Genomic DNA, 19,905 nt, shown 5'->3' with positions numbered 1-19,905 from the left:
CTGCAGTGAGTATCGAACCGCTACACCTTTACGTTTATACGTTTAACTCCTACCTGCAGTGAGTATCTTACCGCTACACCTTTACGTTTATACGTTTAACTCCTACCTGCAGTGAGTATCTTACCGCTACACCTTTACGTTTATACGTTTAACTCCTACCTGTAGTGAGTATCTTACCGCTACACCTTTACGTTTATACGTTTAACTCCTACCTGCAGTGAGTATCTTACCGCTACACCTTTACGTTTAACTTCTACCTGCAGTGAGTATCTTACCGCTACAACTTTACGTTTAACTCCTACCTGCAGTGAGTATCTAACCGCTCATCTTTGTGTTAAACTCCTAACTGTGTCTGCTTTTCTCTTCTGCTCGTTGAAAAGAATGGTAGAATGAAAGAAATATGTACGACAGCGAAGTGTAGAAAGAAACATGTAGCGGTCACAGTTGATTTAATTTCTGTATGTTTATGTAATATCAGACCATCAGTCACCACCAAAAGTCACCACACATACAGATTTATTTTTGAATTATTATTAATTTATGTGAAACTAAATGACAGTGGATGAACTGAGACTTGACTTCATCTGATTATTCCTCTGATTATACTTCCTCTGATTACACCTCACTGTCTTTACTAATTGTTTGTCTTCTGCGTCTGTTACATGACGTGAAGTCAGTCTTTCATCTTTTCCTTCTTCTTGTTGTTGTTGTTCTTCTTGTTCTTCTTGATCTTCTGCTTCTTGTCTTTCAACTGCTGTTTGGTGATTTGTCTGTCTATTTCTGTTAGTGATGTGACCAATTGCAGTGAGTTTCTCATCTCCTCTCTGACACACACTGTATATATATATATATATGAACTGATGATGGCACCTGCGTCCCCTCGGCATATTTATACGATATGGGTATCTCCTGGAAATGCAATTTCATAGAAAAAAGTTAAGGAAAGAGTACTGTGTTTCTTTAGCGAGTCATCACTGACGTCACAAATACTCTCAACCTAATATGCCTACATTATTGACGAATCTGTCATTTCAAACTTCCCGTAAAAACTAACACAAATAAGTAAATTCTGTTCTTCACGCTCTATCTTTTTTGTAAATCTGTAGCGAATGTGGAGAGGGGCGTTGCAGAGCCCACATGCTCCCCAAACTCCTTCCGTTGTGGCGATGGTGTGTGTGTCCCGTCCAGCGCGGTCTGTAACGGACAGGTGGAGTGCCCTGACAGAAGCGATGAGGCAAACTGCAGTGAGTATCTAACCGCTACACCTTTACGTTTAACTCCTACCTGCAGTGAGTATCTAACCGCTACACCTTTAAGTTTAACTCCTACCTGCAGTGAGTATCTTACCGCTACACCTTTACGTCTAACTCCTCCAGTGAGTATCTTACCGCTACACCTTTAAGATTAACTCCTACCTGCAGTGAGTATCTTAACGCTCATCTTTGTGTTTAACTCCTACCTGCAGTGAGTATCTAACCGCTACACCTTTAAGTTTAACTCCTACCTGCAGTGAGTATCTAACCGCTACACCTTTAAGTTGAACTCCTACCTGCAGTGAGTATAGAACCACCTCACCTTTAAGTTTAACTCTTCCAGTGAGTATCTAACCGCTACACCTTTACGTTTAACTCCTACCTGCAGTGAGTATCTAACCGCTACACCTTTAAGTTTAACTCCTACCTGCAGTGAGTATCTAACCGCTACACCTTTACGTTTAACTCCTACCTGCAATGAGTATCTAACCGCTACACCTTTAAGTTTAACTCTTACCTGCAGTGAGTATCGAACCGCTACACCTTTAAGTTTAACTCCTACCTGCAGTGAGTATCTAACCGCTACACCTTTAAGTTTAACTCCTACCTGCAGTGAGTATCTAACCGCTACACCTTTAAGTTTAACTCCTACCTGCAGTGAGTATCTTACCGCTACACCTTTACGTTTAACTTCTACCTGCAGTGAGTATCTTACCGCTACACCTTTACGTTTAACTCCTAACTGTGTCTGCTTTTCTCTTCTGCTCGTTGAAAAGAATGGTAGAATGAAAGAAATATGTACGACAGCGAAGTGTAGAAAGAAACATGTAGCGGTCACAGTTGATTTAATTTCTGTATGTTTATGTAATATCAGACCATTAGTCACCACCAAAAGTCACCACACACGGGTGACCCAGGAGATTTATTTTTGAATTATTATTAATTTATGTGAAACTAAATGACAGTGGATGAACTGAGACTTGACTTCATCTGATTATTCCTCTGATTACTGGTTACATCTCACTGTCTTCACTGTTTGTCTTCTGCGTCTGTTACGTGACGAGAAGTCAGTCTTTCATCTTTTCCTTCTTCTTGTTGTTGTTGTTCTTCTTGTTCTTCTTGATCTTCTGCTTCTTCTCTTTCAACTGCTGTTTGGTGATTTGTCTGTCTATTTCTGTTAGTGATGTGACCAATTGCAGTGAGTTTCTCATCTCCTCTCTGACACACACTGTGTATATATATATATATGAACTGATGATGGCACCTGCGTCCCCTCGGCATATTTATACGATATGGGTATCTCCTGGAAATGCAATTTCATAGAAAAAAGTTAAGGAAAGAGTACTGTGTTTCTTTAGCGAGTCATCACTGACGTCACAAATACTCTCAACCTAATATGCCTACATTATTGACGAATCTGTCATTTCAAACTTCCCGTAAAAACTAACACAAATAAGTAAATTCTGTTCTTCACCCTCTATCTTTTTTGTAAATCTGTAGCGAATGTGGAGAGGGGCGTTGCAGAGCCCACATGCTCCCCAAACTCCTTCCGTTGTGGCGATGGTGTGTGTGTCCCGTCCAGCGCGGTCTGTAACGGACAGGTGGAGTGCCCTGACAGAAGCGATGAGGCAAACTGCAGTGAGTATCTAACCGCTACACATTTACGTTTAACTCCTACCTGCAGTGAGCATCTAACAGCTACACCTTTACGTTTAACTCCTACCTGCAGTGAGTATCTTACCGCTCATCTTTGCGTCTTTACGTTTAACTCCTACCTGAAGTGAGTATCTAGCCTCTCATCTTTGCAACTTTACGTTTAACTCCTACCTGAAGTGAGTATCTAGCCTCTCATCTTTGCGTCTTTACGTTTAACTCCTACCTGAAGTGAGTATCTAACCGCTACACCTTTACGTTTAACTCCTACCTGAAGTGAGTATCTAGCCGCTCATCTTTGCGTCTTTGCGTTTAACTCCTACCTGCAGTGAGTATCTTAACGTTCATCTTTGCGTTTAACTCCTACCTGCAGTGAGTATCTAACAGCTACACCTTTATGTTTAACTCCTACCTGCAGTGAGTATCTAACCGCTCATCTTTACATTTAACTCCTACCTGCAGTGAGTATCTAACAGCTACACCTTTATGTTTAACTCCTACCTGCAGTGAGTATCTTACCGCTACAACTTTACGTTTAACTCCTACCTGCAGTGAGTATCCAGCCGCTCATCTTTGTGTTTAACTCCGAACTGTGTCTGTTTTCTCTTCTGCTTGGCAGCAAGAATGGCAGAATGAAAGGAATATGTATGATAGCGGAGTGTAGAAAAGAACCTCACCCAACCTCACCTCCCCTCACCTCACCTCACCTCACCTTCGTAACTGTTTTGGTGCTTTGTCTCTGTTTCGCGACGAGACAAAAATGCCTGTTTCAAAATGACCACAGGCGCCACACTCTCTCTCTCTCTGTCACACAGCTATCGCCCCGGTGACCTGCCACCCGGCCTCCTTCCGCTGTGGCGACGGCACCTGCGTCCCCTCGGCGTGGGTCTGTGACGGGCAGCACGACTGCAGCGACAACGCTGACGAGAGCAACTGCAGTGAGTAGACACTTACAGATGAGTGCCTCAGACATCCACCCATTCATGCACCGATGCAACTACAGTGACTAGATGTTACGACCCGGCTCGTGAACCGCAACATAAACTGGAGACAGACCACAGAGTGTACACAAATAGGGGTTTATTTTTCTATATCACAAAAACACAGAGTAAAATAGTAAGTGCCAAGCACCAAAAATCCATAGTGGGCACACCAGCATCAAATCAAATGCATGGTGGGAAAGCAAAGCCTTCTGAGGGCACCTCCTCAGGTGTGGACAATCAAGCTGATTAGGCCCTTTCACCACCCAAAGGCTGTTGCTATGCCACTGCAAAGCCAGTGGGGGTGTAGAGGGGCGTTACAGTAGACCTTACAGATGAATGCCATCGGTGTATGAATGGGTAGATGTCTGAGGCAGAGGCTACTATCTAAGGTGACATCTACCCATTCACTCACCGATTGCAGAGGCTACTATCTAAGGTGCCAACCTGCACATCGGAAGCGGTTGGGGGTTCAGTGTCTTGCTCAAGGACACTCAGACAATTGGTGAGGAGGAGTCGGGATCTAACTAGGTTCTGATTGCTAAACGACTCCGCTATCTCCTGAACCACCATCGCCCACGTAGAATGTCCTCCTTCTCAGACCTCCATGTCTACTTGGTCTCTTTCAGCTAAACGCCCCGAATCAGTGGACACCACCAGGTAAGGTACTGCTCAGCTGCTATGAATGAAAACAGCCAACAGGGGGCGCTGACAGGGATGTGTATTTCTGAAGTGCTTGTACTCTTTGGGCTTAAAAAAAGCTACATTCTGTAATAATAATAAAATGTATTTGTATAGCACCTTTCATACAAAACAATGCAGCTCAAAGTGCTTAAAATATTTCTGTAGAGAAATATTGAAATTGAAAATGTATTTGAATTGAAATTGAAAGCCTTTATTGTCATTGTATGTGCATACAACGGAATTTGGAAATATAAAGTATTTTTTCTGTCCAGCATCACATTATGTAGATCCTGGTGGTCGTGATTGGCATGTTTCTTCTCTGTGGGCGCTGGAGACCTTACAAAGCCTCATTGGTCGAGCTCCAAACGCCTTTATTTTTGCTCACCGTCTCAAATGTGATATCTTGTGCTGATTTAAATGTGATATCTTGTGCTGATTTAAATGTGATATCTTGTGCTGATTTAAATGTGATATCTTGTGGTGATTTGGCCAGCCGTCACGGAGAGAACCTGCGCCCCGGACTATTTCCTCTGTGGAGACGGACGCTGCATCCCCTCCTCCTGGGTCTGTGATGGACGCGCTGACTGCTTGGATCTCAGTGACGAGGGGAACTGCAGTGAGTTCTCCTCTCTTTCTTCCTTCCTTCCCTCCTTTCTTCATCCCCTCCATCCATCCCTCCTTCCTTCCTTCCTTCCCTCCTTTCTTTATCCCTCCTTCCCTCAACTTCTCAGACATCTTTACTTTCCGTGTACCATGTTGACGCCTGAGTTTGTACCTTCTCAGCCACCGTAGAACCCGCCTGCTCGGTAACAGACTTTCTCTGTGATGATGGTACCTGCATTCCTTCCTCTGGAGTCTGTGATGGAGTGAATCAGTGTGTGGACGGGAGTGACGAGAGGAATTGTTGTAAGCACTCATTTTCTATCTCTCTTTACTCTTTCTCTTCCCTCTCTCTACCTCTACAAATGCCACAATGGGACAAACAGAACTGCTTCATATCCTTCAAATCTACCAAATGTGGAATGTGATGAGTATATAGTATATAAATGTGATGAGTATATAGTATATAAATATATACATAACTTATAAACACTCCCGCAGACTTCTGGGATGATAACTGTGTATGGACACATATTCTAGAGGTAATCAGACAGTCTCAATCATAATCTCTATAATTTGTACCTTCTCAGCCACCGTAGAACCCACCTGTCCCCCATCTGACTTTCTCTGTGATGACGGTACCTGCATTCCTTCCTCTGGAGTCTGTGATGGAGTGAATCAGTGTGTGGACAGGAGAGACGAGAGGAATTGTTGTAAGCACTCATTTTCTATCTCTCTTTACTCTTTCTCTTCCCTCTCTCTACCTCTACAAATACCACAATGGGACAAACAGAACTGCTTCATATCCTTCAAATCTACCAAATGTGGAATGTGACGAGTCTCTCAACTTTCAACTGATACTCTCAACTTCTCAAACATCTTTCCTCAAACCACTTTAATGCGTGAGTTTGTACCTTCTCAGCCACCGTAGAACCCACCTGTCCCCCATCTGACTTCCGTTGTGATGATGGTACCTGCATCCCCTCGACTGGAGTCTGTGATGGAGTGAGTCAGTGTGTGGACAGGCGTGACGAGAGAAACTGCCGTGAGCACCATCCCTACTCCTCTTTTCACCTGTGAACAGACATGTGTTTGGGACATTTTGAGAAGTAGGCTTTTGTAGCCTATGGGTTCATAGACTCCAGTAAGAACCCAATCACAAACGCCAAGTTGTGAGCTGGTGGGATCTGTTGGACTGTTCTTCACTGGTTGTGAAAATGATGGTTAGAGCATTTTAGTTTGCTAAATTTGACCTTTAACTTTGTGCCCTCTCAGCCACCGTAGTACCCTCCTGCTCCTCGGCCGAGTTTCGCTGTGGCGACGGCACCTGCATCCCCTCCACTGGAGTGTGTAACCGAGTCGCTCAGTGTCTGGACCACAGCGACGAGACCAACTGTAGTATGTATCCCCCCGCTATTAATCCCTTTAATGGGCCGGCCTATAGCAGATGGGCCCCCCTCTGAGCTCGGTTCTGTAGGATATATCCCCCCTCTCTCAATCCCTTTAATGGGCCGGCCTATAGCAGATGGGCCCCCCACTGAGCTCGGTTCTGTAGGATATATCCCCCCTGCTCTCAATCCCTTTAATGGGCCGGCCTATAGCAGATGGGCCCCCCTCTGAGCTCGGTTCTGTAGGATATATCCCCCCTCTCTCAATCCCTTTAATGGGCCGGCCTATAGCAGATGGGCCCCCCACTGAGCTCGGTTCTGTAGGATATATCCCCCCTGCTCTCAATCCCTTTAATGGGCCGGCCTATAGCAGATGGGCCCCCCTCTGAGCTCGGTTCTGTAGGATATATCCCCCCTGCTCTCAATCCCTTTAATGGGCCGGCCTATAGCAGATGGGCCCCCCTCTGAGCTCGGTTCTGTAGGATATATCCCCCCTCTCTCAATCCCTTTAATGGGCCGGCCTATAGCATATGGCACAACTCATTTAGGGGTTTGTATCTACAGCTAATCAATAAACAAACAAACGCAATGTTTACGTTTGACCTGTATGACCTTGACAGCGTTTGTAGAGAGGACCTGTTCGCCGTCTCAGTTCCGCTGCTCTGACGGAAACTGCATCCAGTCCATCTGGGTGTGTGATGGAGAGATGGACTGTGCCGACGACAGTGACGAGAGCCACTGCAGTGAGCATCTTCTGTATATAGACATTACACATATAGACATTACACATATACACTTTCATAAATATTACACACATCTTCTGTATATAAATATTACACATATAGACATTACACATATACACTTTCATAAATATTACACACATCCCCTGTATATAGACATTACACATATACACTTTCATAAATATTACACACATCCCCTGTATATAGACATTACACATATAGACATTACACATATACAGTTTCACAAATAGTACACACATCTATATATACATATTACACATATACACTTTCATAAATATTACACACATCTTCTATATATAAATATTACACACATCTATATATAAATATTACACATATACACTTTCACAAATATTACACACATCTTCTGTATATAGACATTACACATATACACTTTCACAAATATTACACACATCTTCTATATATAAATATTAAACACATCTATATATAAATATTACACATATACACTTTCATAAATATTACACACATCTTCTGTATATAAATATTACACATACAGACTTTCATAAATATTACACACATCTTCTATATATAAATATTACACATATACACTTTCATAAATATTACACACATCTTCTGTATATAAACATTACACATATACACTTTCATAAATATTACACACATCTTCTGTATGTAAATATTACACATATACACTTTCATAAATATTTCACACATCTTCTATATATAAATATTACACACATCTTCTATATATAAATATTACACATATAGACATTACACATATACACTTTCATAAATATTACACACATCTTCTGTATATAAATATTACACATATACACTTTCATAAATATTACACACATCTTCTGTATATAAATATTACACATATACACTTTCATAAATATTACACACATCTCCTGTATATAAATATTACACATATAGACATTACACATATACACTTTCATAAATATTACACACATCTTCTGTATATAAATATTACACATATAGACATTACACATATACCCTTTCATAAATATTACACACATCTTCTATATATAAATATTACACATATAGACATTACACATATACACTTTCATAAATAATACACACATCTCCTGTATATAGACATTACACACATACAGTTTAATCAATATTACACATGTATCCATATTGATATTACATGTTGTGTGTCTGTCTGTCTGACTTGCTTTCTGCCCTGTCTGTGTGTTGAGCAGGCAGCACACAGAGGACCTTTGCTCCAGAATGACTTAATCATTAGTGTAATTATTCATCATTAAATTAATCATTAGTTTAATTATTCATCGTTAAATGAATGATTAGTGTAATTATTCATCATTAAATGAATGATTAGTGTAATTATGAGTCCTCGTCACTCCTCCCTCAGGGGGCGCACACAGGGCCTGTGCTCCAGACTATTTCTCCTGTGGGAGTGGCCTCTGCGTCCCCAACAAATGGGTCTGTGACGGGCACGCAGAGTGCCCTGATCGGAGCGACGAGACCAACTGCAGTGAGTAGCCATCCATCCATCCATCCATCCATCCATCCATCCACCCACCCATCCATCCACCCACCCATCCATCCACCCATCCATCCATCCATCCATACATCCATACATTCATCAATCCATCCATCCATCCATCCATCCATCCATCCATCCATCCATCTCTCTCTGTCTCTCATTCATCTATCTGTCTCAGGTGACAAAGAATACATGATTAAAATCTGTCCACAACTTGATCACTTGTATAAACTTGTGTGATTTAATATTAAATATAGTCCCATAACTATTAAACCAATTAATATCCAATTTACCAAGTCAAATTCCTTGTTTGTGCAAACTTACTTGGCCAATAAAACCTGATTCTGATTCTGATCCAATGTGGATGAAAGCTTTTTAAAGACAATAATGGGGGAAAAAACACTGTGCGTGCGTGTGTGCGTGCGTGTGTGTGTGTGTGTGTGTGTGTGTGTGTTTATGGTTTGATCTTTGACCTCTTCAGCCCACACCAGCTGCAGGCTAGATGAGTTCCTCTGTGGTGGTGGCCGCTGCATCCCCTCAGTCTGGGTGTGTGACGGAGAGAGCGACTGCATTGACAAGAGCGACGAGAGGAACTGCAGTGAGTGTACACACACACACACACACACACACACACACACACACACACACACACACACAGACACACACACACACACACACACACACACACACACACACACACACACACACACACACACACACACACACACACACACACACACACACACACACAGACACATACACACACACACCTCAGTGTAAGCCTATGTAGAAAACAGGATTTGTTAATATGAAATTATGCCTTTAAAGGAATGTTGGGTAGGTTTGTATGTGGCTATTGTTACCAGGGGGAATGTAAACAAAAGTTTGTCGAGTTTGCAAATTACACAGTGGACCTTTAATGTAAATTGAAAAAGGTCATTCAGTCCCACACAATTCCATGGATGTTTTTATTTAACACTGACTCTCTAGTGACCGTTGACGTGGCAACGACGTGTGGGCCCGGACAGTTCCGCTGTGGAGACGGCGGCTGCATCCCCTCATTGCTGGTCTGCAACGGGAACCGCGACTGTGACGACGGCAGCGACGAAGACCAGCAGCAGAACTGCTGTGAGTAGCCTCAGTAACCCCTGCTGTGAGTAGCCTCAGTAAACCTGGAGAATCTAGATAAGTTTTGGCCCAAACAGGCATTTTCTTTTTTAATCTATACTCTTTATCTTTATCCATTTCATAAACTTAAGTGGCACGACCAAACTTGATAAAACTTCCCCAGTGTTCCATACAGGAAACCAGGATATCTAAATGTGTGAAATCAGCTAATCTGTTGCTTGTTTGTATGAAGCAGCAGCAGCAGCAGCCCGTTTTAAAGCCTGTTTGCCTCACCGCTGAACGTGCTGAAAGTCACACTGAGAGTGATACACACAGACCATAATTACAGGCACAAGGGGAGAGTGACGCATATGCGGATAAATACAGTCCTACACTCAAACCCCCAGTAGTGTAATCTCAGGCGAGTCGCACCAACTGCCCCCTATAGAGTCACGACACGAGTGAGATTCATTTGAGTCGAGTCACGCCAACCACAGACGCACATCAGCACGCTGCTTTAAAGGCAGAGTCTGCGATTCTGGTGAAACGTTGTTGATGTTTGAGCTCGACGGCCAATGAAATGACACCTTTTTTCGCTTCCGTGCTCCTGAAGCAGCATGTTGATTGGCTGGATAAGTGTGCTCTGCGGAGAATAAAGGGGAGGCGAGGCGGTCAAGGGGAGGGATGATGATGACGACGACGTCTCACTGAGCCGAGTGCCTCTGCCGGGAACGTCAGGACTGTGTCATTAGATGGCCACTGTATATGCGGCCTGTCATCACATATCATCACTACACTGTGTGTGTGTGTGTGTGTGTGTGTATGCGGCCTGTCATCACATATCATCACTACACTGTGTGTGTGTGTGTGTGTGTGTGTGTATGCGGCCTGTCATCACATATCATCACTACGCTGTGCTGCCATGAACGGAGCGGGACACACACTGTATTCTTAAGGATGTGAGGAATGAGTGCAAGTCTGAGTGTGTGTGTGTGTGTGTGTGTGTGTGGGTGTGTTTGTGTGTGTGTGTGAGTGTGTGTGTGTGTGTGTGTGTGTGTGTGAGAGAGAGAGAGAAAAAAGAAAGAGGGCCAAACTGTATGTACAGTCCACCACACTGTTTGTGCTTCACAGTAATTACTATGGATGACTATGAAGCTGTTCATCACTAAAACAGCCTCTATCACCACAAGCAGTGTGTGACACTGTGCTGAAAGTATGTGGGGAATGTTAAACCTTTCACCTTTTAACATGCAGCCCAAAAGATTGCTATGTGTTCTGCTTGTGTTTCCATTCACCACATTTCTAATGCAGCCCAGCTTCTTATCATTATAACTTTTTATTTATTTGTTTTCTGACCGTGTCCCATGAGGTCATGTCAGTAGAGTTCTGGACTGTAAGACGGGTCTGTGAGGTCATGGCAGTAGAGTTCTGGACTGTAAGGCGGGCCTGTGAGTTCATGTCAGTAGAGTTCTGGACTGAAAGGTGCACTGTGTGCAGTGTGCTACAGTTGTACTTGTAATAGTTGTGTTGTAAGCATGCGCATGACTCTCTAGTCTTCAAGCCACACCTGTTACTCTTTCTGTGTCTGTTACTCTAACGATGCAAACCCATGACACTGTTACGAGCAACGCGATATTCTAATCCAGGGGTTCTCAAACTTTTGCAAGCTGGGCCCCCCCAAAGCTGGTTAGGGGTAGTTGGGGCCCCCCCATCCACCCGCGGCCCGCCGCCACCGCCCTCAACTACACCACCATATATAGATAGATAGATAGATAGTGTATTGTTATTGATAGGCCTGACATGTCAAGGTTAGGCTATTGTTATTGTTAGGCCCATACAGACAATTATTATAACTATTTATTTTTATTATTGTTATTATTATTATCAGTAATAGTAGGTATTATTATAATTAATGATTATCGACCAATTATTATTATTGTATTATTATTATTATCATAATAATAATAAGTGGTATTATTGCTATCATTAGGATACTGTTATTATTATGGGCCTCTTGTGATCTTTACAAAAAAAAGAATGACGAAAGAGGGGAGATGCTTAAGTCTACTGTCACTCTTCAGCTGCTCTTTCATGTCTAGTGACAGCTCATCTGCTGAGCAGAGAAATGGACCCCGAACTCAGGCGAATGAACGGTAGTCCTCTTTGAAATAGGACCCAAACTGATTTCTGATATTCGGCGTGATACAGTGTAATTTGACATAGGAGCTAAACTCAGCACAATACCTATCATTATTCTAAACGTGTTGCGTGGCCGGCAAAATCAGTGTTTCGGCAATTGTATGGGGTTTGCCAAGCTTAGAAATTCTATGAGCAACTACATAAGATGCTCCAGACACTGCTTGGAGATAGTGCTATGCTTGGACATGGTGGTTCGTTGTTGCTGGAGGCCATCACGTTTATGTTTAAAGAAGTCCACAGGCTTCTCTTTCTGACTTTTACGAATCAGAAACTTGTCCATGTTGTGTTTGTTTGCTGATACAGCGTATGAAGTTAATAAAGTTCTAATTTCAACGTCGTGTTCTTGTATGTGTGGTTGTGAACGACTTGCACACGAACAATGGATAAGGCTGTGCTAGGCAATGATTCCTAACCAAACGAACTGTACACAATGTAGACAGGGACAGCACAAAATAGTATTCAAGTGCTGGTGTTTTATTTGTTGCGGTGGATGATCAACAAATGTAAAGGTAGGCTAGGTGTTAAGGAGAAAAGGGCTAGCTGTAGTTGGAAAAGGTAGCTAGCTAGGCTAGCTCTCGGGGCTACGAGCTTTTCTAAAAGATTGTGGAGCAAATTACTCCTTAGAATAGGCTACGAATAGACCTACTGCAAGTGCAGTAAGGTATTACTAAGGAAGGAGTGAGTCTTTAAAAATACTGTTTATAAAGCAATGAATATCTGAATGATAGAGGAAACAAGAGAAATTGCACAAACTCTGCAAAGTGTCGTCTCAGGGTGAGCGCTTACCTCCATGCCTGCGTTTTGTTTTTATACTCGGAAGCGGAGGTGCTACTCGCTATGAAATGATAATACTCCGTTTTGATTGGTGGATCAGGAGCAAAACAGTATTTGATTTGTTTGGGTCAGTCCAGACCCTTGCATTTCGCTACTGAGGGAGCTTTCACTAACCAGTGACAGGTCGGCGGTTTTTTTTTCTTTCTCCGTCTGTGACATCGCGCCCCCCCTGGAGAGTGTTCGCGCCCCCCCAGGGGGGCGCGCCCCCCACTTTGAGAACCACTGTTCTAATCCCATGCATTTCAACGGGAGCCAATCCATTGTGACGTAGCCCATCGTTTTGGAAGACGCGGCCGATAAAAGTTATATAAAAGGATAAAAGATAAAAGGGGAAATGTTGAATCCTATGCAAATGAGGAGCGATTTTTCCCGGCAGTGGCCAATTAGATTGTTTGGTGTCGTCTCTGACGGTTTGAAAATGCTATTTCCACACGCTACAACACGCCCACTCAAAGCGATGTACTTTGTATCGCGTCGCTGTCATGGGTTTGCACCGTTACTGTGAGGTGCCATTTTCTTAGTGCTTAGATATTCTCCTTTTCAAGCCAACTTGTCAGCAGCGGACATACTTTCAATGGACACTTTACATTACATTACTGTTTGTGCTCCTTTTAAATTTCCAACATGTTCTTGTCATACAGAAGTGCTGTAGAGATGACCAGTGGCTCTCTCCTGTGGAACCTTCCAGAAACTGCTGCAACACCACCAGCCTGTAAACCACCAGCAAGCTATGAGTGAAAATAAAGAGTTCTGCCATGGTCTGCTTCGCCGTACGCCGAGAGGTCTACTGGTCTGAGCAGCACAATGCTGCCTGTCATTAAGCACGTCAGTTTGACAGGGAAAGATGCTAAATATGTGAACCCTGAGAACGTTCGAAAAAGAGAGAGACTCGGCTACCGCTGACTAGTTTAGTGTTCCACAGAAGAAGGACAAAAATCATGTGTTCTACTGGCTTTAACAGGCATGATTTTTATTGGTGTGAAATGTCCCTTTAAGTTGAATAAACCGTTTAGTATTTAACATCTGACATGTTCTTTTGGTTTGTTTAAATGCTGAGGTTATGTATTGAGACGTTATCAAAGACATTCTTAATGTGAAGCATTACCTGCGTCTGTGTGTTTGTATGCGAGTGCATGATCGTCGTAGGGGTTACCTAGGTAACCGTGTGACACTCTCTAGAACATGTCTGCTCCCGTGCCGCCCTCTCTCATAGTTGTGCTTCATGTGGTAAACGGCTCCTTTCCAAGGGGGGGGGGGGTGTCCCCCAAGAAAGACACAGAGTAACACCAAGAGGGAAAAAACGGAACAGGGCCTGTTGGATAATATTTTTAATGTGTCATTTCATAAAAGATCTCTGTACAGAAAAGCTTGGATTGATAAGAACTTTTCTCCTTTGTGGTGCATGAGTTTGGCCAGAGCTGGAATCATACAGCTCTAGGGTGCCACCTAGTGGCCATATATATATATACTAGACATCCATTTAATACAAAACACCAACAGCAGTAGCTGCAATGTTCGGATAACAACAAAATCACAACCACACAGTAGTTTTTCAGACCTGCTACAAGAGCAACACCTCCGACTTCAGACTTCAGACTTCGCCCCCCTAAAACTGATGCTCCTAATTACATTAATTCAAAACTACAGTTTCAAAACAACAACTGTATATCTTTTGGAAAGTGTTCAAACGCTAAACCCCTCAGAGTAGGGAGCCGGACCACAGTCTACTACACACAGTGTGTGTGTGTGTGTGTGTGTGTTATTTGGATGACCCAGCGGCAGAGGTGGGGGCGTTGGGGCGAGGGGGGCCGCCCGCTCCTTTGCCCTCGGGGGCCTTCAGCACGTTGAGCCGCTTGTGCATGGAGGTGCTGGCCTTCTGGACCACCTCCTGCTCAATCTTTTTCCTGATGGCCACCTCCAGACCCTGAGAGAGAAGAGAGGGAGGGAGAGAAGGGAGGAGAGCAACAGAGGGCAGGAAAGAGGGGGAGAGAGAGAGAGAAAATAAAGGGGAAAGGGAGAGGGGAAAAGCAGAGCTTTAACTGCATGCATGTGTGGAAGGTCCTGTGTGTTCAGATGTTTTTGCAAGTTGCTTTGGACAAGAATGCCGTAACTATAACTACCTACAGAGTTAATGGCGTGATGGCATACATGTGTGAGAGGTGGTGTGTGTTCAGATCTCGAAGGACGTGTGCCGTTACTCACACCATCAGTCAGAGGACCTGACCCCCCCCCAAATAGTCTGTAGGCTAGTCTGCTAACCCACCCAGGAGAACGGCGTAGGGTCATTCTAGGCCAGGTGTTGTCATAGCAACAGAGACTCTCTAGCTGAGGTTTAAATAGCATCCTGTCTATTGTGACATCACTGACTCTGCAGGGAACAATACGAGTGAAGGTCGTGTGGGATTTGGAACCCTCCCAATGTTCTGTCTGCAGCTGCTTTCCACAAGCCAGTCAGTGTGGGCACAGAATAACGGACGGACGTGGCAACTCGCGTAAACATACAAACAAACACTTTCTCCTCAATCACTTGTCTCTGCACCATCTGACTAGAAGGGGTCTTGAGCCGAGCCAAAATCAATTCACCGGCCTCAACAACAAGTGAAGTGGAAAAGACACTTTACGAGTGTGCATCACAAACTACGTCAAAGCCTTTCAAAATTAGCTTCGAGGCCAAGGTGCCAAGAGATCCAGTAGCTGGCAGTCCTGGTCCCATTCTGGCACCCGTCTACGTACAGCGGCTATCAGAGTTCTTTCAGCTGTCACCTCGGCCTGTCACCTTGTTTAGATTAGTTATAAGTAGCTTCTAGTTGTAATAGCGTACTAATATGAATTATGACGGCACAAGTGGGCATGCCAACGAACGGAAAGTTAATATTGATTTAAAGATGCTAACTTAGACAGGCGAGTTGTTTTAGCGATGACAGCTTGGGTTACTGTGCAGATCATATTTATCTACCGTTGTTTATTTATGGTCATGAATGAACAACAGCGGAGACCAAATAGGAGCATTGTAAATGTAGAATAGACTGTAGCAAAGCCCCAGAGACCAACTTCTGAGGGATAACTCAACACAGTCAAACAAGCATTCGCCATCACTCTCTCGGTTTAGGGATAAGCATGTTACCTTCTTTAGTTTCTGTTGCTGGACGACTTGTGTTTTCTTTGGTGCGATTGTCCTCGCTTGAAAAGACAACATATCAGCATAGTGAAATAACTCGACAGAGACTTTTTGAAATAACACAATTGTACAACTGTATTAGCCTAACGTTAACATTTCTAATCCACGTCTTAATTAAGATAAGCCGTCACGTGGAGTTAAAAAAAAATAACGACTGCATGATTATTGGGAGTCGTCATTATTAAGACAACGGTGTTACATTCAGAGTAAAAACATGCATTTCATTTCCCTCCATAACGAACTCAAAGAGGATGTCAGATGCTGGAAACTGTGCGAAGGTTAACGTTACGCTTCTTTCGCGTGTTATCTACTCTAATCTATGTGACCAGCTATTGTAGAGCCAAGATGGCGGCCCCACGGTGTCGTAGAAGTGCAAATCTTCACATTCTGGTTGAACAAATTGTCATTCAAGACTTTGCCATAATGCATTCTTACCTCCTTTCTTGGCTCCTTTTGGTTTCTGGCTCGGTTTCTTCCCACCACCGGGTCGTTGAGCTTTAAATTTCTGTTTACCTTGAGCCATGTCGACCACGTACGCTTGCCTTGTCACCGTAGAATGAACGATAGAAAAGGAATGACTAAAGATGCATTGTGGGATAGTGGAGGTTTGGTGAGTTCAGAAACGTCACTGTAATGAGCCAAGCAGAGGCCTAAATGATACATGGGATTTACTTGAACGTGACGAAAAAGCACTAATTACAACAACAACAACAACAACAACAACAACAACGGCTATTATTATTGTTATTATTCAGTTCTTGCTAGCGGGGTAGTAGTATTGAGACAAAAATAAAACACGAGGCATTCGAGGCCATCTTCTCTTCTTTTATTTGCATTTGACGTGAAAGAGACGCTTCTTGTTTTTTTTTTTCCCCATGGAGGTCGCCTTTATATTCATATATGTATAAAAACATCCAGCTTTCTTTTTCTTTTTTTTTAAACCTATTCCCACAGAGTACAAAAACTGAATGTCATTGTGATTATCAATCAGAAGAACAAGAACAAACCTAGACTAAAATAGAGGCCTTCTCCACCAGACACAACCACTCACCACCATTTTCCCATTGGTTACAAAGGCACCGAGGAGGACTCTCATTGGCTGAAAGCTTGCAGCACCATTCATCGCTGCATTTTGGCAACACAAACTGATTTCGTCTTCTTCTTGGGGGGACAGGATAGTTGTGGACAGAGGTCAGTATTCAAGGGCTCACGCTTATACAGATCCACTACAGAAGTGTACAGAACGTTGAACCCCAAAAATAAATTGTAGATTGACTAGAATGAAAGCAACAGGCTGCCACTGGCACGGTACCATATTGGAAAAAACATTTCAAATACACAGGATTCAAAGTGGCCTTAAAAATACAACTAAATTTGGCCGAATTTTGATCGAATGCGGAATTTGCTTGAGATGGAATGGAGCTACCTGCACACTCCAAATATAAAAAACAACCTAAAAAAACCCCGAAACAAACCAATCTAAAAATTAAGTCATGAAACCTAGCTATTAATGTAGAACTTTTCTGATATCGCAGCGCTGACACACATTGTCAAATAATGATACATTTTAGTAAAAGTAGCAACTGCCTTACAACTGACACGATTTACACTGGCTGTGTTCTACAATAAGCGAAGTCTTTACTGGTGGAAAAAAATTGACCTTCCCAAGATGGCCGCCAGACGCAACCTGCCGTGTCACTGCAACAACTCTACTGATTCTGCCACTTTGCTTCACTGGAGTGGGATGGTGTGTGTTTGGTGCCAAAAGGGCCTTCCGTATAAGCTCGTAAAACAACTGTACTAAGAGTCACATTTTATATTTATACATTTACAAAAATCAACATTAAAAAAGAAATGATAATAATAGTAAAAAAAAAGAAAAAATGAAAACGAGTCACAGCCAAAGAAGATACATCAGAAACAAATGTAACCATGGGACCCCGGAACTTTACCTATCGTACATACCGAGAGTGACAGAAATTTGCTACATTGCTCTCCACCATTTATCTCTCCCTCTTTTCTCCAAACAAACAATGATTGAATAGACAAAACAAACAAACAAACAAAAACGCAGCAACAAAGCAGAGGTGTTGACCGACCTCTAGCCTCTGCACAGTGTGACATCCAACAATAAGTGAGTGAGTGAGTGAGATAGAGAGAGGTAAGAGAGGAGGAAAAAAGGGAGGGAGGGGAAGTTCCTAAGCGAGGGATGAGCGAGCGAGGGAGGGAGGGGAAGTTCCTAAGCGAGGGATGAGCGAGGGAGGGAGGGAGGTTAAGTGGATGAAAGAGACTGATGCAAGGTCAACTGAGACATTAGTGTTTAGCCTTTGTTTTTGTTTTTGTTTTGTTTGTCCCTAAAACACTCCGTAGATGTGCTGGGACTGGATGGGTGGGTGGTTACTAGGGTTACGGGAGTCTTCAGGTTGAAGTGAGCTTTGGTCTGTAGCGTGTAGACGCCCGAGCGGATCCGGCCCCATCGGGGCGCTGTCCATTCCGTTGTGGTCAGCAGCTATCTGGTTGGTCATCTTTGCTAGTGTGGAGTAAGACCAGTCCAGGATCCTCCTCTGTGTCGTGGAGCATGTATTTTGAACTACACTGACCACTGGTAATATGGTAATATGGGCTTCTGAACCGGTTGGCCTGGGTCTTCTACATAAGTATCACAGTAGCTGTGATGTCACTGAGACTGTGATGTCATGTCCACTTGGTAACCATAAAGAAAAAAAAAGAAAAAAACAATGCTGGTCCTGGAACTGTATTGTGACATCACAAAGCATTAGCCAAGAGCAGTTCTAGTTCTAGAATGAACCCCCCACCCCCTCCTCCCAAGGTTTGATATGTATACTTTGTGCATAATTCAGCAAAATAATTGGCACAATTGCTAGTCTTGATTTAAGTTCGTATATGTTTGTATGTGATACAATATGTCAACAGGGGACAGTGACGCACGGAAGGGCATCAGAGAGTTTAGTAAACAAAAGGGGAGAAGTATAAGCACATTGTTCAGCTCCATAGTACCAAATAACTAGCCTCAACGTACGAAAGGACTACCTAGCTGGGCAAATACTACACATGTGCAGGTGGCTTTTGATGAGCTTACTTTTAATGGCAAATGATACTGCAACTACAAACCATTGTCAGATAAAGTAAAGGAATCATGTCGGTTCTGCACGATCTCAGGATCATGAACCCTAACCCTAGAATCATGTCGGTTCTGCACGATCTCAGGATCATGAACCCTAACCCTAGAATCATGTCGGTTCTGCACGATCTCAGGATCATGAACCCTAACCCTAGAATCATGTCGGTTCTGCACAATCTCAGGATCATGAACAGAGGATTTGCTCCATTCAGTTTCTCCTCCATCAACTGTGTTCAGTGCGTTCAAACACTCGCAGAACTGCATGATTTCTCCTCCATCAACTGTGTTCAGTGCGTTCAAACCCTCGCAGAACTGCATGTTTTCGGAGAAAAGCCGTTCTTATATCCATCTCACCTCACTTTGTTTTGAGAAGTATAAAAAAGTCTCTCCAGTTCTCTAGTCTCAAAGGGGATTGAATATCTGGTCCAAACCACATAACTTCTACCAAGTAGAAAGTAGAAAGAGGGAAGATGCTAATTGCTAACTAATTTAGTGTGACATCTTGGTTGGGTGTGGCTCACTCAGTAAGCACAACTTGTCGATTTCTAAAACTCTTCTCTAGATCAGATCAGCTCAACTTGAGTCCAAATCTGCAGTCTTAATCTTGATCTTAATC

General features: G+C 43.1%; 3 protein-coding genes and 1 long non-coding RNA gene across 4 annotated transcripts in view; 3 read left to right on the top strand and 1 right to left on the bottom strand.

Annotated features, from left to right (window-relative positions):
* The window catches only part of LOC116219080 (low-density lipoprotein receptor-like), a 6,357-nt gene extending 2,815 nt beyond the window's left edge, over positions 1-3,542 (top strand). Inside the window, exons 5-8 of the mRNA XM_042703494.1 lie at positions 1-5; positions 1,107-1,244; positions 2,754-2,936; positions 3,526-3,542. The exon at positions 1-5 is cut by the window's left edge and continues 133 nt beyond it. Coding sequence (XP_042559428.1) covers positions 1-5; positions 1,107-1,244; positions 2,754-2,936; positions 3,526-3,542 — 343 coding nt within the window. The remainder of the gene's footprint in view (positions 6-1,106; positions 1,245-2,753; positions 2,937-3,525) is intronic.
* A 185-nt stretch (positions 3,543-3,727) lies between these two features.
* Positions 3,728-6,209, top strand: LOC116218998. Its single transcript, XR_004163066.1, has 4 exons — positions 3,728-3,844; positions 5,064-5,186; positions 5,354-5,476; positions 6,093-6,209. It is a non-coding gene; the product is annotated as an uncharacterized LOC116218998 (long non-coding RNA).
* A 47-nt stretch (positions 6,210-6,256) lies between these two features.
* LOC116219079 (low-density lipoprotein receptor-like) lies at positions 6,257-13,760 on the top strand. The gene is made up of 7 exons (XM_031562009.1): positions 6,257-6,260; positions 6,446-6,568; positions 7,179-7,301; positions 8,695-8,817; positions 9,311-9,427; positions 9,820-9,982; positions 13,611-13,760. The coding sequence occupies exons 1-6, from the start codon at positions 6,257-6,259 to the stop codon at positions 9,963-9,965; spliced, it is 636 nt and encodes a 211-aa protein (XP_031417869.1). The 3' UTR covers positions 9,966-9,982; positions 13,611-13,760.
* A 522-nt stretch (positions 13,761-14,282) lies between these two features.
* Positions 14,283-16,732, bottom strand: c24h19orf53 (chromosome 24 C19orf53 homolog). Its single transcript, XM_012829296.3, has 3 exons — positions 16,583-16,732; positions 16,094-16,149; positions 14,283-14,893 (listed from the first exon to the last, which is right to left on the bottom strand). Exons 1-3 carry the CDS (start codon positions 16,668-16,670, stop codon positions 14,729-14,731), a joined length of 309 nt encoding a protein of 102 aa, XP_012684750.1. The 5' UTR covers positions 16,671-16,732; the 3' UTR covers positions 14,283-14,728.
* Between the last annotated feature and the right edge of the window lie 3,173 nt (positions 16,733-19,905).

This window comes from Clupea harengus, chromosome 24 (assembly GCF_900700415.2).
Source record: "Clupea harengus chromosome 24, Ch_v2.0.2, whole genome shotgun sequence".
NCBI lineage: Eukaryota > Metazoa > Chordata > Actinopteri > Clupeiformes > Clupeidae > Clupea > Clupea harengus.
This window is presented reverse-complemented; position numbering and strand designations above follow the sequence as displayed.